Source organism: Bombus impatiens, unplaced genomic scaffold, assembly GCF_000188095.3.
Source record: "Bombus impatiens unplaced genomic scaffold, BIMP_2.2 scf_0127, whole genome shotgun sequence".
NCBI classification, from domain to species: domain Eukaryota; kingdom Metazoa; phylum Arthropoda; class Insecta; order Hymenoptera; family Apidae; genus Bombus; species Bombus impatiens.
Genome location: NT_176546.1, coordinates 143,080 through 164,672, shown reverse-complemented (window position 1 = coordinate 164,672; position 21,593 = coordinate 143,080). Strand labels below are relative to the sequence as shown.

At 34.5% G+C, this 21,593-nt stretch overlaps 2 protein-coding genes across 8 annotated transcripts in view; both read right to left on the bottom strand.

The window, feature by feature from the left end:
- Nucleotides 1–10,801, bottom strand: part of LOC100745771 (A disintegrin and metalloproteinase with thrombospondin motifs 4) — a 94,571-nt gene extending 83,770 nt beyond the window's left edge. For 2 of the 5 annotated variants that reach the window (XM_012381092.3, XM_003486562.4), the window contains exons 1-2: nucleotides 10,322–10,801; nucleotides 8,281–8,607 (exon numbers count right to left, since the gene is read on the bottom strand). The gene's annotated coding sequence lies outside the window, so the exon portion shown is untranslated. The other 3 variants (XM_012381090.3, XM_033318833.1, XM_024365014.2) reach the window with 3 other exon arrangements.
- A 2,925-nt stretch (nucleotides 10,802–13,726) lies between these two features.
- Nucleotides 13,727–21,593, bottom strand: part of LOC100745888 (ornithine decarboxylase) — a 9,439-nt gene continuing 1,572 nt past the window's right edge. Inside the window, exons 1-9 of one of the 3 annotated variants that reach the window (XM_024365016.2) lie at nucleotides 20,943–21,088; nucleotides 19,795–19,968; nucleotides 19,478–19,716; nucleotides 19,324–19,400; nucleotides 19,057–19,230; nucleotides 18,635–18,974; nucleotides 18,333–18,547; nucleotides 17,985–18,193; nucleotides 17,396–17,891 (exon numbers count right to left, since the gene is read on the bottom strand). In XM_024365016.2, coding sequence (XP_024220784.1) covers nucleotides 17,681–17,891; nucleotides 17,985–18,193; nucleotides 18,333–18,547; nucleotides 18,635–18,974; nucleotides 19,057–19,230; nucleotides 19,324–19,400; nucleotides 19,478–19,664 — 1,413 coding nt within the window. In that variant the 5' untranslated portion in view covers nucleotides 19,665–19,716; nucleotides 19,795–19,968; nucleotides 20,943–21,088 and the 3' untranslated portion in view covers nucleotides 17,396–17,680. Of the gene's footprint in view, nucleotides 14,287–17,395; nucleotides 17,892–17,984; nucleotides 18,194–18,332; nucleotides 18,548–18,634; nucleotides 18,975–19,056; nucleotides 19,231–19,323; nucleotides 19,401–19,477; nucleotides 19,717–19,794; nucleotides 19,969–20,942; nucleotides 21,089–21,593 lie in introns of those variants that run through there. The other 2 variants (XM_024365017.2, XM_024365015.2) reach the window with 2 other exon arrangements.

The window sequence follows — 21,593 nt, the reverse complement described above, 5'->3', positions numbered from 1 at the left end:
AAACGATCGAGCACGGCCTACTTCGCGCATGAAACTATTCATCGTGAATACTTATCGAAAGGTTGGTTTTCTCCAAGCGTGAAAGTGCCCTGCGATCGAGACAGGACTTTGGCACGAACGAAAAAACGACTGTGGCGATAGTTGGAATATTTATTAAATAAAATTCCATGGTCGTGGGTCGGGATCAAGGAAACCGATCGAACAGCAGACGGAAGGAAACCGACAGTGAATATTTCCGCGCAATTAGTAACAGTTTTGCCCACACGTGAAAGCCGCGAGGAAATTAAATCGGTCGTTCGACCAAAGAAGCGGAAGTCAGCCTTCGGTATATTCTGTGTAACTACGTAATACACAATTATTATTAGTCAGTCGCCGAATCTTTGTTCGTTCGCGTAAACGTAGAATTAGGTAATTCAGTTCTTACGCGAAACTTCTATTCCTTTTTCGCTTGGAGTCAAACTGTTACGTTAGATAAGATGTTTTTTTATCAAACCGAAACGAAGAAATGATTCGAACGAACCGCATGATCGATGTTACTCGTTGTTCGAGTTTTCTTTAGTTATTCTCGCATCAGATACACCTTTCAGGATCGTTGATTATACTAATTTGTCTTAATGGCTAGCTAAACCTATCACCATTAGCACGAGTACAAGTTCTTGTACATGTTCTTCGGAGATCAGACGTAGAGGTGCTTTAATTAGAATTCTTTTATACAGTTTCTACTGTATTTCTTTCCCTTTCTAACACGCTGGTCGAAGAATTTCGAGATTGATGATACATAATGTATTTAAAATCAGTTTAATTTTAATCTCTCTTAGGATGAATTTGCTAAGCTTGAAAAAGGCAATAATATCTTTTTTTTCTAGGGAGACTGACGTAGATAAAATTGATTGATGTGAGGAAGTATTTTATACATTTAGAAGCATGTACTTATTTGCAATAACTTTTCACATTTTCGTATATCAAACGTAGGACAACTAAGATCGAACGATGAAGCAACTAGATTGTAGGACAATTGTTTGACTAGAAACAACGATAGAACTTCTTTCCTTTATATTTTCTACGTCAACAGAAGAACACAACCATGCTAATTTCTAGTCTGAAGCAAAGTGAAGGTATATACTAGTGAATTAATAATAATCAATTTCAATTAGTAAATATTTACTCGATGCATCGTTCGCTTTCCGCATTCTAATTAATCGCATTACATCTATACACGTGACTACAAAACAAGTCAAACTAAAATACCGCCGTCATTTATCTATCGTTCTTCTCACTTTCTATCTATTACGTGAACGTTCCTTTTATTTTCTTTTATTAAAGAACAAGCAAAATTAAATAGACGAACCAAGATTTGTCTGTTCGTTTCGGATGACTCGGAGAAAAATTCCAGATTCGACAGAAATCGATGTCCAAGTTTCCTAATTTACGTCTAACAAAATTATCTTAATCCATTCTACGCAAACACGAAATCTAAATTCCTTACTCGTTTCGCTCATTTCTCACGACTTCTCTAATCCTCGTTCCCAAAAAGAAACACAAGACACGAGATATTAATTCGTATTTCTACCTTCATTCTATTCCTTAAACACGAAATACCCATTTCCAAAGGAAACTAAAATACAGCGGTGGATAAAAGAAAATTTTTAATCGATAGACTATAATAGACTAATTTTAATAACTTTTGTACCGAAACTTTTTACCATACTGATAACACTCGTTTACTCTGTTTATTCGTTGTTCTTGTTAAATACAAAAACATTTAGTAAATTTACGTCTCACTTTATAAACTTTCCTTTGTCCACAGTTGTAATTCCATTTGTAAACTAAACTACAATATACTAACACAATTTTCAGAAAAGAGACTAGGATACCTTGTTGCAAGAGAATACAACATCCTTTCTCGCCGATTCTTATCTCCTAGAAAATCGTGCAACATTCGTCACCCACCTACACCGTTGACGATTATTTTCTCTACTCGTCGCTATTAAGATAAGTGTCCGCTTGGGAGTAAAATTACCACGTTGCTTTGTGAGTGACTGTTCAAGTCGTCGCCTTTATCTCGACAAAGGACAAATTATTTATTTACGTGGAAATAACGAGAACTGTATAAATGACGTATCTATTGAAAATTCATAGAATTAAATTCATTCTGTAGGGTAGTCGCTCTCAACGCAGTGTTCACTCGCGAGAAATACTCTCGAGAACGATTGCCGATAATTATGTCTCGAATGGACGTCTATCTGCGGACTCCTCTGAGTGGCAGATTGGTCGTCAGACTGAAACTCCTACGACGCGTTCTCAGCTCGAAACCGCTGAAATCACCCTTTTCCAAATACGATCGTTTAATTAAACGCGACTGTGTCCGACGAACAGATGCAAAAGCACGTGAGCCATATAAGCGATCGGAGCTCGTGTTCGCATTATACAATCGCAGGCCACGATTTGCCCGTTACGGTGCGTGCATACGAGGCAGCCGGAGATATTGAAAACGAGAGTTTCGATCTGTCCGTGCTCGCTGTTTCACCGCGCGACGAAGGAAAGTGTAACAGGGCGAGAGGATTGTGCCGGAGAATAGAGAAATGAAAGTGGCCGGCCTGTCAATGGACCGACCGTTCATGCACGAAGTCGACATTTAGCGGCAATTAAGGCAAGAACACACAAACGTGCTACTGTTAAGACAGAAAATCTTTTCTGTCAGTACTCTTGGTATTTCGTTGGTCGATTTGACTGATGTGCCGGTATAGTTAGTTACAAATAGACAGTAAAAGATTTTTGTTTCTATGCTACGTGTTGCTATGCGTCTACGTGTCGGATGAAGTTTTCATCGCATTGTCGCGGTATATTTGACGTTGGTTTTGTCACTTTCTTACGGTGATAGAATTTTTATGACTTTCTTTCGCCTCGCTTCGTAGTATAGTTTTGAAAGAAGTTTAGCAGGTAAAAATGAAAGAAGTAGTTGCCTTTGGTTTCGTAAGTAGTATCGTTAATTCATTGACTGGATCGTCTTGTATATTGGGCTAATGTTATTAGCAAAGTTTTACAAATCAAAAGTTGCAAATTATCAATTCCAAAGAATATCCTGAATATGACGTTATCAAATTTGATAATAAAACAAATAAAACTCTACGGTATATAAATTATTTGATTGTCGTCTGTGAAATATTATGAAATTGTACGGTGAAGAAAAAATTGACGCGAGAATTTTCAGATTTTTGCTATTCGGACAAAGCGTAGTTTCCGTGGAGAAATGTCGTCGGGATAAAAAGACGATTTAGAAATCCGAATGTACGTATGCTTCATCGTTTTTCTAACTCGATGTTAACAGTTTTCACTTTCGATCGAAGTGACTTGTGTTGTCGTCGTAATAGTCTTAAATCGTTTTTCCGTGTAATGATTGCAACAAGAAACGTTACATCTCAGAAATAAAAAAGATATTGTCAACCTCGTTATTTTATCAAACTCGTGTTAAAATCACCATTATGAAGATAGTAAATGAGTCTTTTGAAACAAAGATTTTAAATAACCTCTGATTGAATGTCAAATGGTAACGAAAAAATGGAAATTCAATAATTCAGAAGTCAACACAACAGCTTTCATGTTTTTGTAAATTCTTCCTATTAGCTCCAATGCTCCATTTCTATTTATTTCAACCCGTCTTTAGAGAATTTAAAGATTCTGAATCGACCAGAGGTTTATTAAGGCCCCTAAAAAATTACTGGACATATAATAACTTAAAAAAAAATCAGTTATTAATTTATGAGCAATTTTCTTTCAAGAGATTCGTTTAAAAAACAATCTGTTTGTGATTCATGTAGCACTATTGGTAGAGTTGCACTATTGCAATATATATATATTACAGACCTATATACGTAGGTCACGAATTTCGAAACTTTCTCACAATGATAATGCTAGATCGTTGGTCGTCTTAAAAAAGTGAATTCTTTTTCTAATCTAACCCTTTCGTGCATATACTTTTTCTGTTTGTGTAACAGCTGCAGATGAAAGCGTAAAATATTAGACTTAAAATTGAATGTTTAATTTGAATTAAATTTATAAATTTTTAATCAAAAACTAAAAAAATATATATATAATCAGATTTCAAATATAATCAGTTAATTTTGGATAAAGCACAATCTGCTATTCAAGCAGAGCATTTGAATCGTTTTTCGTAAGTGAGAATCGCGAAATTTAATATCATGAGAACGAAAAAGTGCAACATCGTTTTATAGATACGGGTATATAGAATTTTGCGTTTCAGCAAAAATGAATCGTGTTCCTAGAATCGAGCTTTAAGTTACGTTGGTTGTACGCGATGATCGTGCTGATTACGATTTTCTAGCGAGTAAGAATTATTTATGTAAAAGCAGGTACCCGCATCGTGTTTGGAAAAGAGGATGTGCGGCAGTGACACGTGGAAATGTTTCCATTGTTGGACAAGGGCAACGTCATTGCTCTTGGTTATTTAATTTATTATTTCCTCTCCACGGTGCCTTTAAAGGTAGAACAGTTAAACACAGCATCTAAATTTTATTCCAATACGCGTTTTCAGTCCAAATTTTTAATTAAATTTGGTTAAATCTAATTAGATTTGAATTTAATTAGAATTTAATGCGTTTTAAGTCAAAGTCTCGATCTTTTAAAATTTCTATTTTAAAAATGTTAAATAACAATAATTAAATTTCATATCTCACATAATCTAAATATTTCATTTTTCCGGAGAACGCAGGTTCGATTTTCCCGTTAAATAACAGAAATTAAATTTCAAATGTAAATGAAAATACGAGCTTTCCGCTAAAGGAAACATATTTCGGGTCGTAATATATTAATATATTACGATTATATACGATAGAAAGTAAAAATTAAAGCAAATAGAATGGTTAAAAGTGACTCTACATCAGATGTTAAATTATTCATTGAAATAGAATTTGAACTTCACGCTTCAAAATTCGATTAAATCGTTAGAATTGGTAGAATAAATTAATACGAGAGGGAACTCTCAATGAAGCTATTTCAAAATAGAAGAAACTAACAAGTATTACTATTAACTTTAATCAAACGTATTATGGTTGGAATCGCTGATCAATTAAATCTAATTTGATTCTTACATGGTATTTCAACATACTCTGAATTTTATGCAAACCGATACACGCCCAAATTGCTTGTATTACTTCGAAGTTAATGTAAATTCTGGTTTTATTAAGCTCATGAAAATCCAATCTATGTACACATCGTCTAATTAATTGGCTTCTTTTATAGTTTCGGAAACCGATGCTCAATTCCTTGTATGTTCGAACAACGTCACGCATTTCGCTTCCTATAATATACTTCCCCTCTTACGAAACCGCGTTTATTTAACGAAAAGGAACGGTAATATGAAGGAAGAAATCTTAATTTAACCGCACTATCGACTTCGTGTTCGAGATACGGGCTCGACGCGTGCATAACTCGCATTTTCGAAACGAAAAACCAAGCTAATATATTCCATTGGCACGATAGTTTGGTAAACACGCTCTCATTGATACCGAAAACAACGACCGTGTTTCTAGAATGTTTAATCGGTCGAACATGCAGCCTACAATTAAGGAGTAGAAAAGGAAAGAAACTGGGGCAAAGAAGTGGAAGTCCACTGCAAGAAAAGTAGCACGAAATTAGCGCTATCAAAAATTTTCGCATTTGCCCTCAATAAATAGCGTTAAATTACAGTCGTAGTGATTGCAGTTATAATAGTAATAGCTGTATCATATGTATAATAACTGGATTGCGGATGTTTCTGCAAACGCGTATTTTTATATACCTAATTAGAAAAAATAAGTAAAAATTATGGAAGCTAAATAAAAATTTAATTCATTCGCTGAATGTTACGCTAAGTAATTCGTACTTCGGATATTTTATATAGTTTTGTATACGTTAGATGTTACGCGCCTTTTATGCGATTTTGCGATTCTAAATTTCCTATGAATGTATAAAAATCCGTAGTGTAATAATAATTGCTTATACAGTGATGAACAGAAGTACGATGAGCTGTATTTTCGCACGGACCAGCTCTTTTGTAAAATTTTTGTTCGAACTTGTAAAAAATACCATTCTTAAATAATTGTATATTATCTAGAATGGAAATATATTAAGTATATACTTATACATATATTCTATTTTATCTATAATATTATATATAAATTTCATTTTACAAATACCCGTATAACGAGAAGTGCTTTTTTAAACATTTTCAATTGATTTAATCTTTGACCGCATTTTCAAAAATGGTTCCACGCTTTCGTAACACAAAACAAACCGTAAATATGTAACAATCTTTCCAAATCTCTTACTAGAACCACTTTAAGAATCATAGGCACGAGTATGCAAATGACGAATGTTCGTGTTACAACTTAGGATTATGATTAGTGTCATGTGTCAGTTTCACCGACAACGATGTTAGTTTTTAGCAATTAGGATCGCAGTCAGGACAGACGTGATTCACTTGTTACTCGCTCGGCATTTCAATAAAATTCATAAGTGCGGTCGTTCAATGTTTATGTAAATGAACAGATTTACGTAATACCGGGTTATCAATGCTTTTAACCTTCTCTAATTGTTCCTCCAGCGAATCGGAAGTCGTTTCCTCGATGCAGCATGATCCTTAGCCAACTAATCGATTGGACGCGTTTCACGTGAATAATTGCTTTGTTATGGTTGTTTACAGCGCGGCGAAAAAGGTAAGTCGAGGATCGTTAATTGAAAGCAAATAACCAAAGTAGAGGAAATGTAAACTGGCTGGACGAAATAACAATAAAGCGAGAAAGTAATTTATCCGTAAGACGAGGTAGCTGAGAAAGTTTTGCCGATTTATCTATTATTTATAGATATCGTTGCCTTTTTAAATAAATTACGAACTTACGTAAACGCTAAATCTACATAACAACTGCGCTACGTATATTATTTCAATAAGAGGAAACTAAAAATATAAAATCATGTACGAACGTTTTTAAATTCTTGAAACATATTAAATTATCTAATTTCATCCGTAACATATATAATGTTAGTGTAACTAATATGATTGATAATGATCCTTACAACGATAAAAAAAATGCAACGATAAAAAAAAAATTAAATTAAAATATCTAAAAAGTGATGGCTTTTCGTTTATTTTATGCCAAATATCGACGTATATGGTGATGAAGTTATAAATGAAAAAGCATAGCATAATTTCGCTTGAAAATCAAGCACAATTAAATAGCCGAATATTTATACACGAGGATCATGTCAAACTGGCTATTGATGACTTCATAAGAACAGACAATTCTCTACACGATGTATTAATCAGGTAAGAAATAAAATTAAGGGGACAATACTTAATTACATAGGAAAAAAGATGAAAATATTAAAAACACTTGTTTTATCTCTATTGGTACGTAAAACCGACAAAACTTTTTCATTTCATAATCTGTTCGAATTAAAAGTGAAACCGTGAATAATAGCTGAACGTTAAAGGTTTTATATTTATGCGGAGACTGGTAATTTTACCATTTTTGTTACTGACGCTTCACTTTGGTTCGTCTTATCGCGTTCTAAGCGTACGTGCACGAACATTATGCTGCAATTTGATATATATTCTCCGCTATAAACTAGAGATTTACGAGCGTAATGTTAGAAATTGATCGAATTGAATCTCGTTTGCAAATCATTCCCGACTATAACGTTACCTATTACGTGCCATATTTTTGCCTTGACAGAGTGTACTATTGCTATATTAGGAAACTTTCCATCATTTTCTGGCTATTATTGCATACAAGTTGAAGAAAGATGGATATTAGTCAAATGGCGTATTAATTATGTATAAAACGAGCATAATATGTAAAATTACAAAAAAAAGGCATTCATGATATAATATACCTTATAATATTTAACATGCAGATGAAGCAAATCTCTGCTTAGATCCACTTCTTCAAACATGCTTATAAAATTATTAATTTGCATAAACATCGACAGTCTAACTATAATGAAAGCACCTAGAGTAGATTAATATTCAAATTTCACAAGCAAATTTATACGATTCACAGACTAATGCATAAAATGTCTTCTCTCTAAAGTGTCTCTTCAGACACCAGTAACGCTTATAATCATCTCGTCACGACTGAATCCAAAAGTGAATAGAAAAAACGAACAATACAAATACAAAATAAACATATTTATCTATGAATAATCAGGAATGATCGTGAAATTCGGTATATTGAAGATACAAAAGTCAAAAAAATCATGGTAAAAAATTCATTCAGGACTTACGTCATTTATGGTCGACAGGCTTGGAACTGCGTCGATCGAGTGCACGATATTCCAGAACCCTCATGTTTCCATCATCGCGGCTGTCGAAGATCTTCGGTGTCGTCACGACGACGGAACCACGAAGAAGGTAATTCAACCCCACGTATCAACGACGTAAAAAATCAAATTTGCTACTATACGGATCGAGGGTGAACCGCGTCTCGATCTTCCCTCAGCTGCCGTCGAATCAAAGGACTTTACTTCCGGCGAGACTCCGGTGCGCACCAATTTCCTGATCACTGCACATCAACACACTGCCGGATCCTTTTCGACGCTCGTTTCCTCTGCCTTTGTATTTTTACGTTCGCGAATGCAATGGAAAAAAAGCAAATTTCAGTAAAAAAAAAAAGAAAAAAAGAAACGTGCGCGAGTGAAGACGCGTCTCTTCGTCAGTTTCGATACGAAAAAACTTGTCTTCCCGATTACGCAAACGCGGCAAACGGGCCAAAAATAAAAGTCGCACGCCGAAAACCGGAGAAAACAATGTCTCACGTGCGTCGCGCGCGGAGATTCGCAGCTGACTGCGCTACTATGGTTCGTTATGTCCCCTTCAATAGCAGGTAGCTGCCACCGCCGATTTGACGAAGTACGAGGACGCCTAGGTAAACAAAACGCGGGCTTGAAATGGAAGATATTACAAAGTGAAAACGATCGAGGCTTTGTACTGTGATCAAGTTTACGGGAAATTCTTTCGAAGTTGTTGATATCGATGGATTTTTTCCTACAGCACTACACTGAGATACTTTTTAATTTTATATTGAAAGTTTGAATCAATATGAAGAATGGTTAAGTTCTAATCTTATTCGAGATTTGAAAAATTCTATGCAACATTGCATTAAAGATTTATTGTTATAATATTTGTACTAACTCGTTAAAGGTAAGAGATAGAGCATGATGTGAGAAATTAGGAATAAATGGTTTTTCTTAAATATAAAATTAGATTTTCTTTAACACGAGTTCGAAAGTGATAAACATGAACTAACATTGAACTAATTTTGAAACCTGACATTAAATAATCAAATCATAACGAATGATTAATCTATCATCGAAATCAGCTTGCATTACTTTTTTTGTAGTAAAAGGTACAATGTGATATCGTTCAAAAACGATTGATCTGAAAATGTAACGCTTTCAAACGACGTTCGAATAAAAATGTAAATATTTTGTTTTTTTAAATTTTAATTTCATAAATTTTCAAAATCTTAAACAACATAGATTTTTTTAATTTATCTTAACAAAAATATCTCAATCGTACATGAAAAAATAGTGTCATTCATATAGATATTAATAACAGATAATAATTATAAAATAATTAAGATAACATTCTTCATGCTTCCACCAAAAAAAATTAATCCCTTTTCATCGTTTGAATGTGTTCAAATGACGAAATTAATGATGATAGCTTAATCTATGTATACTACTACTAGAACTATTTGATCATAATTTGTAGAAGGCTACAAAAAATATCATTAAATTCAAGCACGACAAATATACTCTAGCAACAGACCAAAAAGAAGAAACCTGTCTATTGCCACCGCGAATTACGTTTGGCAATGGCTGCGAAACAGCCGCTTCCTGACACTAAGGTAAGCCTGTGAATCCTATAAGGCCGTGAACGCGTTCACCTTTCAAGTTTCTTATTAACTGTTTTCACCGACCGGTATCTTCAAACGGAGAACACGAAATCGACTACTGTCGACAGGAGCAGAAAGACGAGTCGCCTAGCTGTCTATCTCTTTATCGACCGTGTCTGACACGCACACAGTGCCACTGTCGTTAAATGAAACGTTTACGTCAATAGGTTAAACGACAAAAGCTACAAGAGCAACTTGGCAAAGCACACGATTCTTTTCTCCAGTTTTTCAGCATTGCCCGCGGAAAGCAAGCTCGCGCCTGGGTATCTGGCACAAGTGCATGTATCCCGTGCACGTACGGAAGACGTGCACTTTCGCTGTCGATTCGATATTCTCTCTTTCTCGATCTCCGCAGAGAGTGTCCTTACGCGATATACAAGTATCCTGCGACACGGCTAATCTGTCGTTCTCTATCCCTTTTCCACTCTTGCTCTCATGGGACGAAAATTTTGCGCGCGACGAAATAAATTCTTTCAATTTTTGTATTCAAAGACAACGAAGGAGACGGGCGATGAAAAAGTCTCGGCAAGCAATTAGATTGCTAGAGACGCGCGTGTCACGCGTTTCCTTCTCCTCTCGTGCGGGACGTTTCCACGGTGCTCGAATCCACGGTCATCTCTTTCCGTCGACGGTACCGTTTTCGTTAATTCGCCCCGTTAGGATGCGGATAACGGATAACGGTCGCGCGGCAATGATGGTCGAAAGTCGGCAAAGACCCAAGATCCCGCTTCTCGAGGAGACCGTGATGGACCGACGACGAAACGGAGAGGAGAGGCCGGCGAAAGAGCACACACCGCGGATTGGAAATTAATGCGAATGCGCGAGCGGACTCGGTCTAACTGCGGTAGACGATACCCGTCGACGTCGGTAGCAAAAGCAGAAGGTGGGGAAACGACCCAGGGACTGGGGACTACTCGCCACTGCTGGCGATTGTGATTGTTAGCGCACGGTTGTTCGGTGCGTGCACACCGTCGAGACCAGAAGAGAAGGTTGCTCTCCTCGCCTCGGGTCGGTACGTTACTGGCCGACCTGGCTCGTTTCAAAATCGGGAAAGTCGCCGTGATCCAGGAGGGGCTGTCCTTCTTGAGCTGTATCCCCTTTCAACGCTATCGATATCGGTGGAGACCGGTGGACTCTAACGATCACGCTCGATCGCCGTTTCCTCCGGCGTCGATTACGCTTGACGTCTCCTTCGTCCCGAGCAGCTAGATCCTCTCCTTAACTGGCCATTCGTTAGACGAATTCTTTTTGCGGGAACCAGCTAATTTTCTACAATCGATTGGCTCTGTTAGAATTAATTAGGATAGGGAGAGAGAGAGAGAGAGAGAGAGAGGAAGAGAGAGAGGAAGAGAGAGAGAGAGAGAGGAAGAGAGAGAGAGAGAGAGAAGAAACCATACATATGCACGGAGAAAGTACCCGGAGTACCTAAGATAGTCGAGGATGGTGGACGTTTATACTTGTTTCGAGTTACTCCGACGTGATTTACGGTTTATGATCGAAGATGTTTTTTCGCGCTTCCAGGAACGACGTTTGCCACATTTTAATATTCATGGTGTTACGCAAATTTACCGATTGGTGAACGGTTCCGAGAACAGAAACTCGTCGACAAATTTTCTTTCCGATCTTCTGTTCGGAACAGTACGTTGTATCGTCGGGAGTAAAGATTTCTGAGGCAGTAGCATTCGTTCGCGCCAGTTTAAAAAGAGTACGGTTTCGTGTTTGGCAATTTAATATTTGGAGATGTCCGGAATAAAACGATCTCTTCCTTCTTTTTTCGTTGGCGGAGACTAAATTAAGATGAGTATCAGTATTTAAATACAAAGTGAACAGTTTTAGGAACTATTATAAATTGGTATTTTATTAGCAACAAATTTATTAGCAACTCTATTACTTATATAGAGAAGAATATTATTATTGGAAACTCGAGATTATTTTCCAATATTTTCATTTCTTAATGTATTATATAACTTTCTTACCTTCTCCAAATATTCCTCTTTCAAAAACAGAAATAAAACATTTAGCTATCCTCAATCACTTCTATATCTATAAAATTTATTAAACAATTAACTCAATTACCAGTCACTCTCCATTCCCACGATACATTTCCGACTAGATCCTCCCTCGCAAGGACGAGTCACGCCGGTCGACGTCTTGTTCTCCGAGAGGAAACGATTGCGGGAACGAAATTGCAGACTACACGGCCGGAAGCGTGTCTACACTTCGCGTGACTTGTCCGAACCAAATCTCGAGGCTCTTGACTCTTGACGGATGTAACATCTAACCATTCTGCGATCCAGAACTAAAAAACATATCTTCCGCTGAACTGAAATGTAAAATACGAGAGGAAGGAAAAGGAAACAAAAAAGGATGACGGGTCTCGTCAGAGCGAGAGACAAAGAACACAGTAGAAGGGAAACGCTCGAGGCTCTTGATTAGAAGCGATCGTTTTCCGGTTTTCCGTTTGTGAGCCACAGCTGCCTGGCTGCCCCTGCCTTTTCCTTCCTGCTCGCTCTTTCGCCGTGCCGCTGACTCGCCTCGCGAGAGGGAAAGTATTTTATACCACGCTTGGCTTGGCAAGAGAAAGGGGACACGGTTCGCTCCTAATTTCTGTTTTAACTCGGTGAACCTATATATCCTCTCGGTGGCCGAGAGCGTGTAACTCGACGCCAGCTACACTTCGAGACTACATATACTATGTTAGTATGTATATCTGTATGTAAGTAAGTAGGCATGCGAGGATTCTTAAGAATACATTACACGTTGGTACACGGTGGTCCAGCGTGTACAGCGGCATTATTATCGTTCGTACGGTCTCGTAATCTCTTCCAGTATGAGATACAACGAAGGCAAAAGAAAGAGAAGAAAGGAAGGTTCGCGCGAGCGCGTGCTCGACGAAGAGGCAGGCACACTCTGCCTCGCTGGCGGTGAGACGAGGATGCAGCCTCTTGGCTAAAAGTGAAATCGTCTGTAGAACGTACTTGTATCATAGTCGTTATTATATGTTATGCCAGGCTTCGGAGGAGGACTTGAAACCGCGATTACAGCAGCTGCACACCGGAACAAGCCGTACGGTGCGCGCGTGCGAGACCGGATATCACAGTTAGACGTCCGTCCACAACGAAAAACTCACGGAGACGGCTGTGGTTTAAGAGCTGTTAGCTTGTTCGTTCGACGAAACTCCACGCGAAAATAGTAATTATTTATCCGTGAACGGGACTGATTCCATAGGGAAATCCGCATATTGTTTCCAGCCGGTTGGCGGGTAAACATGAAGCGCGGTTATACCTGTGTTAATTACGAAAGTGAAAGTGTGGGTCATTCACGATACACGTTGGTGCTGTATTTATACATATGAAATAAAAAGAAATCTCGGAGCCTCTTCTTTCTGTTCCTTTTACGTAATTGATCTTGATATTGTTTCTGCGCTCCTTGATTATCCACGTACCGAAACCAAGCACGTTGTATGCGCCTGATTTATGTCGTATATCTACTACAGTCCCTAAAATCAATGTTCGATATAACATTTCGTGTAATTAATTTTAATCGATCGTAAGAAATTTTTGGCACATTTTAATCTGATTAGTTTTCAATAATGTATTGCTTCAGGAAATATTTATGCGAAGAAAATGTAGGGAATAACAATGAAATAAAATAGCAGGGACAACCTTGACAACTTACAAAATCCATTGTTTTAATATTATTCTCAATACACAAGACTATTCGATACTCCAAGTTTCTTAAATCTACACATCTATATATTTAGTCTAGTTTTCTTTCTAGAAATATAGTTTCCTGTTGTATCTTCAAATCATTAAATCTGAATCTTTTGCATCATGTAACTACTTACCACTTAAAAATCTATTGACTAATGTTACTCCATCTGTAACAATATCATGCACCAATATCTCGACAGAATAAAATACTATTAGCTACACAAAAAGTTGTTCCGCCATGTTGACGTCTGTGACAAATGTTTTTTGCAACCTATCCAGGTATCGATGTAAAGTAATCGTTTTTTGTTAGTACCGTTACGCTCCTCCATTCAACTCAATCGTCTCTCGAGATCTCGCAAAATCGAAAACTAATGATTTCGCAAAGGATTTCACCTTCCTACTGGTTACAGTGAGAAACAGAAATCTTGTAATCCTCCAGTATCCACTTTAGTGATTCATCAACTTTTCTTCTCCACCGGCTTTTTCTTCGAATTACAAAGAAATCGATTCTAATCCGTAACCACGATTCCAGTGTTATAAAAGTCTGGCAATTGATGTCTTGTCATCGATCTTTGACGCACACACACAGATCTTGTCTCGCAGGTAGCGGCATCTAAAGCCTTAAAATAAGAAACGAAGATAAAAAATTAGAATGGTCGATAAATCACACTGAAATTGCTGCAATTAACGATTCCATTTAACTCATAAGCTGCGCGATAAATTATATCAAGATCATTTATTATAATTAACCAGGGCCAAAGTATAGAAATGCTCTCGATAAATATCGATAAATCAATCTTTTTTCGTCTACTCCTATCTTTAAGGAAAATCCCTAAATCTGTAAAAGAAAATTAAGACCTGACTCTAAAAAGTAAAAAAAAAACATTTATAAAAACATATGTATATATATATATTCAATGAGATAGAATGATTGTTTATTATAAATTATAACTCGTTGATAATTAGTCTTTCTGCTAAAATTCCAATTAACTGACGTAGTAAATTTGTAGATTTAAATATTCTTGTAAAACATATCCTTATTTTATAATTGTAAATATGAAAATATATATTTCTTTTTTTTTCTTTACTACACGAAAATATTTACAATTAAGTACATACATATGTATATGTATTTACATTAAATGATATCTACCTATATTACTCAAAACGACAGATTCCATGTATGAATAATTTAAGGGAAACAATTTTCCAATTATTGCAAAAGATGTAAATATTTTTGGCTATTTAACTTAACCAAAAATAAAACCATTTTTCACCTAATGAGGTAATCGTTCAATTGCATCGAAAGTTGTTTCCATAAAGATCGAAATGACGATATTGAAAAAGCGTGCGTTTAGTATATGGAAACAATAAATATAAAACATAAAAAGATTAGCAATTGTTGCACAACCATCCGGTTAGACAGTGCATTGCAAGCAAAACAACAGTACGCCTTTCACAATGCACAGCGAAGATCGTGACTGTTCGAACTGTCCGTGTGAACTCTGTCCAAAAACCTTGACCAGTCCAAATCTCAGATCGAATCACAATTCGACTCTTCCAGTGTAGTATATACATATTGTACATTGAAATATTTCGAGATGTTTGATTAAACAAGTACAATGATTATCAATAGCTCGATAATCGAATCATTTACTCTCCTCCTATTCGATAGCACGGCTTCCAAACGAGAATTGCAACAAAGTTATCAATTATCGTTTCGAAGGAATATATCCTTTCTTTGATTGGTTATCTTTTATTTTAGATTCGCTTCAGAACCGCCACGACACTTACAAAAATAAGGAAAATATACACTTGCAATTCTTATTTATAACTACGAATAAAATATGAGTTATTCTTCTGAGAAATAATCCCAGCGCGAGATTGATAAAAAGAAAAAGAAGAGGAATTTTTTTTATCATTCGACTGTTGAATCAGAGATGAATCTGTGACAATCAGCATTGACTTTTGAATTAGGAAAATAACGCGGTTACACCGTAATTCTTTGTTTCTGTCTCATAACGGAGTTTTTACAACGGTACAATAATTATACAAAAAACTGTTAGCGTATTAAATAAATTTAAGAAATTATATATGCTATTTAATTATAGGATGTGTTCCTTATTTGAACTAAATAAGGAATAAAAATGAGATGAGATACAAATACTTACATAGCGATCAATTATAGTTTTAGATAAATAACATTTCAGACTTATTCAGACTTATTTTTGTTCAATCAAATTGTATCACCGATCTATGTGTTAAACATTATGTCTATGGTATTGCATTATAAATTAGAGATTGGCAAATGAAGTATTAAATGAACATGCAAATGCTGCGATTACATAGTACAAATTAATCATTACATAATAATAAAAATTACTTACGATAATCGAGATAATCTACGTGCGTGTCAATGTTACAAGATGATTTAGTATATACAAATTTAGTATATACAAATTTCCGTATTTAATTTCATAAGGTTATTGGTCGACAAACTTCTTAATCAGTTATTCCTAGCTGATACATTGGCCGATAATATACTTCAAAAGTATTCAAGATTTCTAATTTCAATAAATTCTATGATAATTCCATGTCAGTCGTTGTTACGATTAGATACACGGTATTTATTTTTGAATTACACGTAGTATATATCAATCAACCGATATCTAAATCTACGAAACGAAGAAGAAATAAGAACTGAAAGCACATTGATTTGATTTTTTATATTTCATTACATATATTTATTCGTTAATAATAATTAATTAACAATAATAATAGTCGACATATAATACAATAAGAGTAATAATTAATAAGAAACTAATTATCTTTTCTTTCTGTGACAGCTGCCTCAGTGCCCTAAAGATCCTAACAATCCTACAGAGTTTATATTTTTTTTGATATTTTAAATGAACAAAATTAATTCGAGAGATAGTGAACTTTTTGTGCTTATATCATTATACATATATTGGACACGTACGTCACCTTCAATGCTACTGATTACATTTCCCTCGTAACTTTTTTTTACATTTTCTTCACTTGTTGTTAATCAAATGTTAAGTAACAATGATTATTTGGATAGTTTATATATATATATATATGTATATATATATTTATATATATATATATTTATATATATATATTTATCTATATATATAGATATATATATATTTACATATATATATTTATTTATATATATATATATATAGATAAGTTTCTCGACATTTAAACCCTTACACAAGGCTACTACTCTTGTTTTTTTATGTATCTCATACAAATTATATATATTTGAGACTAATATTAAAAAACCACATAACATTATTTACCATAAGCATGGACGTCAATCGTTCATAAAAATGATTGCGAAAATTAAAGTTACCATTTTTGTTAGCTAAATTTTCTAATAACTCATATTTATATGATTTATATAAAAATAACCCGATACTTTTCCCTATATTAAACGTGCAAATCGTAGATACCCATGGAAAAGGTCAATAAACATTTTTTTTGTATATTTTGGAAGCCAATATATGAGGAAAACTATTTTTAAAAGCATATATAGATATTCCTACGAAAATATTTTGACATGTCATACATGTAGTACTGAAAATTTTCAATAATAGTTTGAAGATTTGACTTTAATTTATACATTCTACTCTTTAATTATTTAGCAGCAATTACACATATTATCATTCTGCATTAATTGAAATAATTTGCACGTTTTTAGTCTTTTAACAAAAACAAGAGGTATAAACAATTCAGCTTTTCAAAGATGGCACCAAATATTAGTAACGCTCCAAGCTTTCATTGGAATAGAAGCGGAAATAATATTACATTTTTCGCCTACAAACTCGTCAAGATAAATATAAAATGCAAAATCACAAACCTTACAAAAAACCTAGTTTCGAATTATACCATAATATCTACGTTCAAAATGAAGGTGTGGTTTCTCGCTACAAATGTCGAGTAGCTATTTTAACATATTTGTTGTTATCGTAGTATGCCTGCACTAATTTAAAGATCAACTTCGAGGTAATCATAAATGTATGCTGCTGGTGGATTAGTAACGTCAGCTAACATTTCAGTCGATGTCAGTTCAATGTTTGGATTATGCCATGCATTGGTATCAGTTCCACCAATATCCAGACCAAGCCGTAAATTAGCTGGAGTATTACCAATAACAAAATGCTCTTCGGTCAAAGGCAAAGCGTCTTTTAACAAATGCCTATAAGATGTAACAACCAAAAACTTTGTTCATTATTTCAATAATATGACTGCAATCGGAAAGTACATTAAATAATTGCAATCTATAACTTACCAAATGGTTTCATCAGCGACGATATGAACTTTAGGCACAGGAAATCCATTAAATGGAGAAGCAACTGGCAACGTGTATGCTCCCATATTTTCAAAAATTATCCAATCACCGAGTTCCATTTCGTGTAACATAACGTTTTCTACGACTTGATCCAAACCATCACAAGTTGGTCCCCAAATACTTGAGGGAATCATCTTTCCACAACCTTTCTGTTAATATCGAAATGTTTACTATTAAGAACGAATCAACAATTTTCTGCTAATATTAGGACATTTAATATTAAAACTATTGAATAATTTAGTACTCTACAAACTATTTTCAAACATAGCAATAATTTAAAATAATTACCTTTAGAGGTATTGGAGTTACATGTTGATGATCATAGAGTAGACAATTGAAAGAGCCATAGACACCATCATTAATGTAGTACATATTGTGCGTAATCGTATTTGGTGAATTTTCATCGCCACGCACTGAACGCTTACTATGAATACTGGTTGCAAGAGTAAATGCCGAGGCAACATAAAAACGACCAGGTTCAGCGATTATGTGAACAGCATCGGCTGAGAATTATTATAAGTAAATAAACTTTATAATTAAGTTATAAAAATAGGGTAAAACATATTATAATGCAAATAAATGTCACATACTATTAAAGAATTCGTCGAGTGCATCATTAACGACATTAGCAATTTTATCAATGCTAGTGCCCTTATTTCCAGGATAACCACCGCCAATGTCTAGTAGATATGGCTTGAAACCAAGATCAGTTGCTAAGTCAAACAATATCTTGGATTCGCGTATAGCTCGATAAAATACAGGTGGATCCTGACAACCAGATCCAACATGGAAACTAATACCGATGACATTGAGTCCCAAAACACGCGCAAGACGTAAAAGATTGGGTGCTTCATATATGGGATCACAACCAAATTTCATGCCCAATTGACACTGAGCAACTTCTGCATCACAACGAATTCTAATAACAACCTAAGATTAAAGAATAATGGATTAGATAAGATTATAACTAAAAATAGAAGAAAATAATGACAAACGAAATATTTTTTATTACCTTGGCACTTGGATGAAGTTTCTTAATCTTATGTAACTCGCTTTCATTATCTGCTGTCATAGCATCAACTCCAACAGCAGCAGCATGACGGATATGAGATGCTGGCTTAGCAGGATTGGCAAAGATAATTTTCGATGAGTCTACTCCAACACTTAATACTTTATTAATCTCCGACTATAAATAACAGCAAATGATAAAAATCTTAATTAGACTATTTACTTAAAATACAAAGATACAATATAAGATACGAAGTATCAGATTACTTACTTTTGATGCACAATCAAAACCAATACCAAGAGCAGCCAATACCTCAATCACAACTAAGTTGTCATTACATTTTACGGCTGAAAGTTTATAATGCAATTGGTTACTTTTCCATCTAAAATGGAATACAATTCAAAATATATAATAATTGTTTTACCGTAATAGGGGCTGACGCGTGGCATTTTTTCCTTCCATATCTGATGTTTACGTACAATGTCACCAATGTCAAGCACATAAAAAGCTTCTTCTTGCATTCCACTCAGTGCAATGTCTTTGATGACGGTTGTAACATTTGACGCACTGTCCAAAACATGAATACGTTCGTCCAGATTTGTTACCTTCATATTGACTATTTTGTAAATTTTTATAAATACTCTGTAGGTGCTAGGCAGCAAACTGAAATTAAAAAATTATTAGACCATAGAAATCGCATACATTTGATTATTTATTCAGAACATATTAAATAATACATACGAGGCAGCTGTCAATGAGAATTGGGTGAGTCGTGAGGAAGCGGGTTAAGACAAGATCACTATGGGGGTGCTAGCAAAGCCACGGGGGCTCTGCGTTCAGGGCCAACTTCCAGTTGCCGCAGTTATCTACACACCCACCAATAGACTGGCCTACCAGCCTATTGTAGATAGAACCCTATAACAAACAGAATAAATATTACAACATTAGTATTTTATACTTCTGCGTTAAAACATTTATTAAACAAAGTAAGGCAATTATATATAAAGAAATTTGAATCTTATTGCAATACATTATAAAATATTTTATTATTAACAAAACATTATTATTTTCATTAATTTAATAAATTTCTTTCAAACAATGTTTTAAATGCATCTCAATAGGTAATTCAAATAAAAATATTGCAACAGTTGTTACAAAAAATATTTTCAGATCAAGTTAAGAACCTCTTAAATAATCAAGTATAATCTTTATCAATATCTGTAGATTAAGGTCATACTTCGAAAGAACTGCTCTATTAAACATTAGTTTATTTATTCAAAAATATAGAAAGCTCTAAAATAGGAATATATGATAATGTAATAAATTGTATACCAAGTAACTTACTAAAAGAAAATATATTTTTGTAATTTCATTCAATATTTACATAGTTTTTTCTATAGTACAAATATTACGTGTACTGTAACTACAATATAAAGATAAATATTAGGATATTTCATGGACATACTAAAGCATTGCCATTTTCTTGATTGATATTTATTTACACAGAGAAAAAGTATATATAGGATAATTTATTTATTTTTAAAATTCATTAACTATGTATAATTCTTTTAGTATGGATGAATACACTTAGTACCACATGTCAAACATTTTATTATAGACCCAAATTTATCTTATCAAATTTTATCAATAATAATTATATGAATTTCTTTCCAGATACTTGAAAGATTCGGACTGAACTTTATATGAAAACAAGATATTTATATAAATTTTACATTAGTTTTTGTTAAAAAGAAACTTTACTTAAATAAACTTTTTATAAAAGTTAATATCTTTTTAGATTAAATAAATATTAATTAATCAAATTATGTAAAAAAAATATAATTACCACACCTACCTTTATTTATAAAAAAAAATTTTTAGTAACTCACCTGGCGTTTAAAAGTAATTCTCGTAGCTTTTATAACACGTTAAAGCAAAAAACCATTGACATAAAATTTTGAACACACCAAAAACTTTGAAAAACAACTATCTTTATAATAATTTGAAAAAAACACTAATACAAACAGAGAAAATTGCAAAATTATTACGCTTCTCTTTTGTGTAATGACACAAAATGTGTTCAATTGGAGAAGTGCAACGGACAGTCAAGAGTACAGTATAATACTGAACCTGAAGTAACTATTTGGGCCACTATTTATACGAGAAAGATAAGTACTATCAGGCAGGCTTTGCGTGGTACCAAGTCTACTTCATGGAACAAAGCTTATCTGACGGCCAAGAAATACATGGTTCAGAGAGATCCAATTGGACATGGAGGGGTAATGCACACGCCACTCAAAGATCAAGTCTTCATTGGGGGCATGGAAATACCGTACTTAATCTATGCTATGCTGTTGAAATTATAGATAACTATCATTTGTCAAAATCACTTGGCATCTATTGATAACATCTCAGTGAAATATTCATAGATAAAATACAGGTGTTTGGTACATTATGTATGCTACTTTCCTGTCTGTACTACTTATTTCTAAATAAGAAACTTCCTCATCAAAAAAAAAAAAAAAAAAAAAAAAAACAAA